This window comes from Conger conger, chromosome 14 (genome assembly GCF_963514075.1).
Source record: "Conger conger chromosome 14, fConCon1.1, whole genome shotgun sequence".
Lineage (NCBI taxonomy): Eukaryota > Metazoa > Chordata > Actinopteri > Anguilliformes > Congridae > Conger > Conger conger.
The window spans coordinates 3140762-3143241 of record NC_083773.1 but is presented as its reverse complement, the minus strand read 5'-3'; the positions used below and the strand labels follow the sequence as shown (position 1 = coordinate 3143241).

The 2480-nt window shown below is 41.2% G+C and overlaps 1 protein-coding gene across 17 annotated transcripts in view; it reads right to left on the bottom strand.

Annotated features, from left to right (window-relative positions):
• The window catches only part of LOC133110373 (inter-alpha-trypsin inhibitor heavy chain H3-like), a 31792-nt gene extending 30076 nt beyond the window's left edge, over nucleotides 1–1716 (bottom strand). For 9 of the 17 annotated variants that reach the window (XM_061220415.1, XM_061220418.1, XM_061220416.1 and 6 more), the window contains exon 1: nucleotides 1535–1716. In XM_061220415.1, coding sequence (XP_061076399.1) covers nucleotides 1535–1633 — 99 coding nt within the window. In that variant the 5' untranslated portion in view covers nucleotides 1634–1716. The remainder of the gene's footprint in view (nucleotides 1–1534) is intronic. The other 8 variants (XM_061220417.1, XM_061220422.1, XM_061220425.1 and 5 more) reach the window with 2 other exon arrangements.
• Between the last annotated feature and the right edge of the window lie 764 nt (nucleotides 1717–2480).

Here is a 2480-nt window from a genome sequence, read left to right as displayed (position 1 = left end):
CCCAAGGACACAGTGACAACTAATCCGGGAAGCCGCACATTATCCCAGAAGAACAAGGCCTGCGGACCTCTCTAGCCTCACGTATATTAATTCTGCTCTGTACCAGAACAGTCTTAGGGAGAAGACTGTTCATGAGCTGAACCTGAAGCGTAACTGGGTTAAGTAACGAGAAACAAAAGCAAGTGCACATCTAATTCACCGAGAGGGGCCAAAATTAAAGTTTTGGAGTGGTCTAGTCAAAGTCCTGACTTCTCAAATTGAGATCATGTGGCAGAACCTGAAAAGAGTGACCCACTTTATTAAAGCAGAAGGGAGGGTTAAAATTCCTCCACAGCAATCTGAAAGACTGAAATCATAGTGAAGTTTGGCTGCAATAATCGCTGCTAAAGGTGGTGAAATCAGTGACTACATTTAAGGGGGCGATTACTTTTTCACAGGGGTGGCATGGATGTTTGATAACCTTTTTCATGAAATCAATGAAACAATCATTTTAATAATAATTTTTTCTAATAATTTTAATTGGTGGTGCCATACAGGATGGATTGAGTATCTCAGAAACTGCTGATCTCCTGGGGTTTTCACGTACAACAGACTCTAGAGTTTGTAGAGAATGATACGAAAAACAAAAAACATTTAGTGAGTAGCAGTTCTGTGGGCAGAAACGCCTTGTGAATGAGAGAGGTCAGTGGAGAAGGGCCAGACTGGTCAAAGCTGACAGGAAGGTGAAAGTACCACAAATAACTACACATTACAACAGTGGTGTGCAAAAGAGCATCTCTGAACACACAACGCGTCAAAACCTGTAAGTGGATAGGCTACAGTAGCAGAGAACTTAATAAGTAAAAAACTGTAATAAATACCTAATAACCACTGAGTGTATATAAATAAATGTTTTCTATATATTTCATTTAGTAAAACATACTTATCAGCATACATGATTTTTACAAACCTTGGGTTTATAAATGGGTTTGAAAGGTTAATTCATATGGATAGATATGGTAACTGCATTTGCTACACATCTCTGACATGCACTCAGGATGGCACACGACGGAACAGTGCCTTCTACCACTCTGACTCTGCATCTCTCTGCAATTTCTTGCGAACCTGGTTTAATGTTATTCACACCATTGTGACAGACAGAAAAAAAACAGCTTCCATATTAATCCAAAAAGTAATGCATCAGCCATATCTATGCAGGCCACAAGAACACCAGATTCAGAACGCCATAACAGATCACAGAGATTTAACAGTAGTAGATCACAGTGAGGTAGCAATAACAGATCACAGAGATTTAACAGTAATAGATTACAGTGAGGTAGCAATAACAGATCAGAGATTTAACAGTAGTAGATCACAGTGAGGTAGCAATAACAGATCAGAGATTTAACAGTAGTAGATCACAATGAGATAGCAATAACAGATCAGTGAACATATACCACATGCCACATGTACACATGCACTCACTCATTCATATTAGTTCACACATGCACACACACACACACACATACACACACACTCCTGACCATGGTCCCACCTTTGCTGGAGCCACTTTGGCGGGCTCTGTGTCTCTCCTCACGGGAGAAGCAGAAGTCGCCAGGAGAAGGCAGAAGAAGAGAAGAGCGCGTGGAATCATGGCTGCACTCCACACCGCAGGGCACTCTCACTACGCGCGGTCCAGTCTCGCTCCGACAGAGTGCTTTCACAGAGGAGAAACCACACCACCTGACCCTCCAGTTTGCTAATCATTGATGGTTTACCAGAAGATTCTGGGGAGGGCCTCACATTAAAAAAAAAAAAAATCCTGATAAAAACCCATTGATTTTGGGCTCTGCTGTTGACCTACTTGCTATACCCCCCATCTACAGACTCAAACAAAAGGGGGGCGTTGAGGCAGGCATTTTTATGGATCTAGGTCAGCATGTTTACTTACATTCAATGCTTTCTCACTGGTCTGAGGATACCACTCAATGGATATTCTCATATTGTTATATTCTCTTGCATTGTAGGTCACAACTGGACAGTGAATGTAGTTAATGTTATGTAAAATTATGTTATGTAAACGGATGCTATGTCTCTCCGAAGTAGTGTCTGCATGCTTTTGTTCGGTTGGACATTGTGAGAGGTAACAAATGTGAATTGAATAAACACACACACCCACACAAATGTCTGAAAGTAACTTCAAGCAAAGAAACAGCCAGAATAAAAGCATTTTACAATGAAAGTCTTGCAATACTGAGCAAGTGCTGCAATCTGAAGTATACCACTTTCCATAAAGCATAAATGCATAACAGTATACAGGTACGATGTGGCAGGACAGAGCAGAAGTTTTTGAGAAGAGACAATAATCCATCAAAGATGACCAAAGGGCAGGAACGACAACAAACAACGACCCGGAGACAACAAACAATGACCCAGAGACAACAAACAGTGACCCTGAGACACAGGCTTTCAACTGTTAGCTCAATCAAGAAGACTTAAGT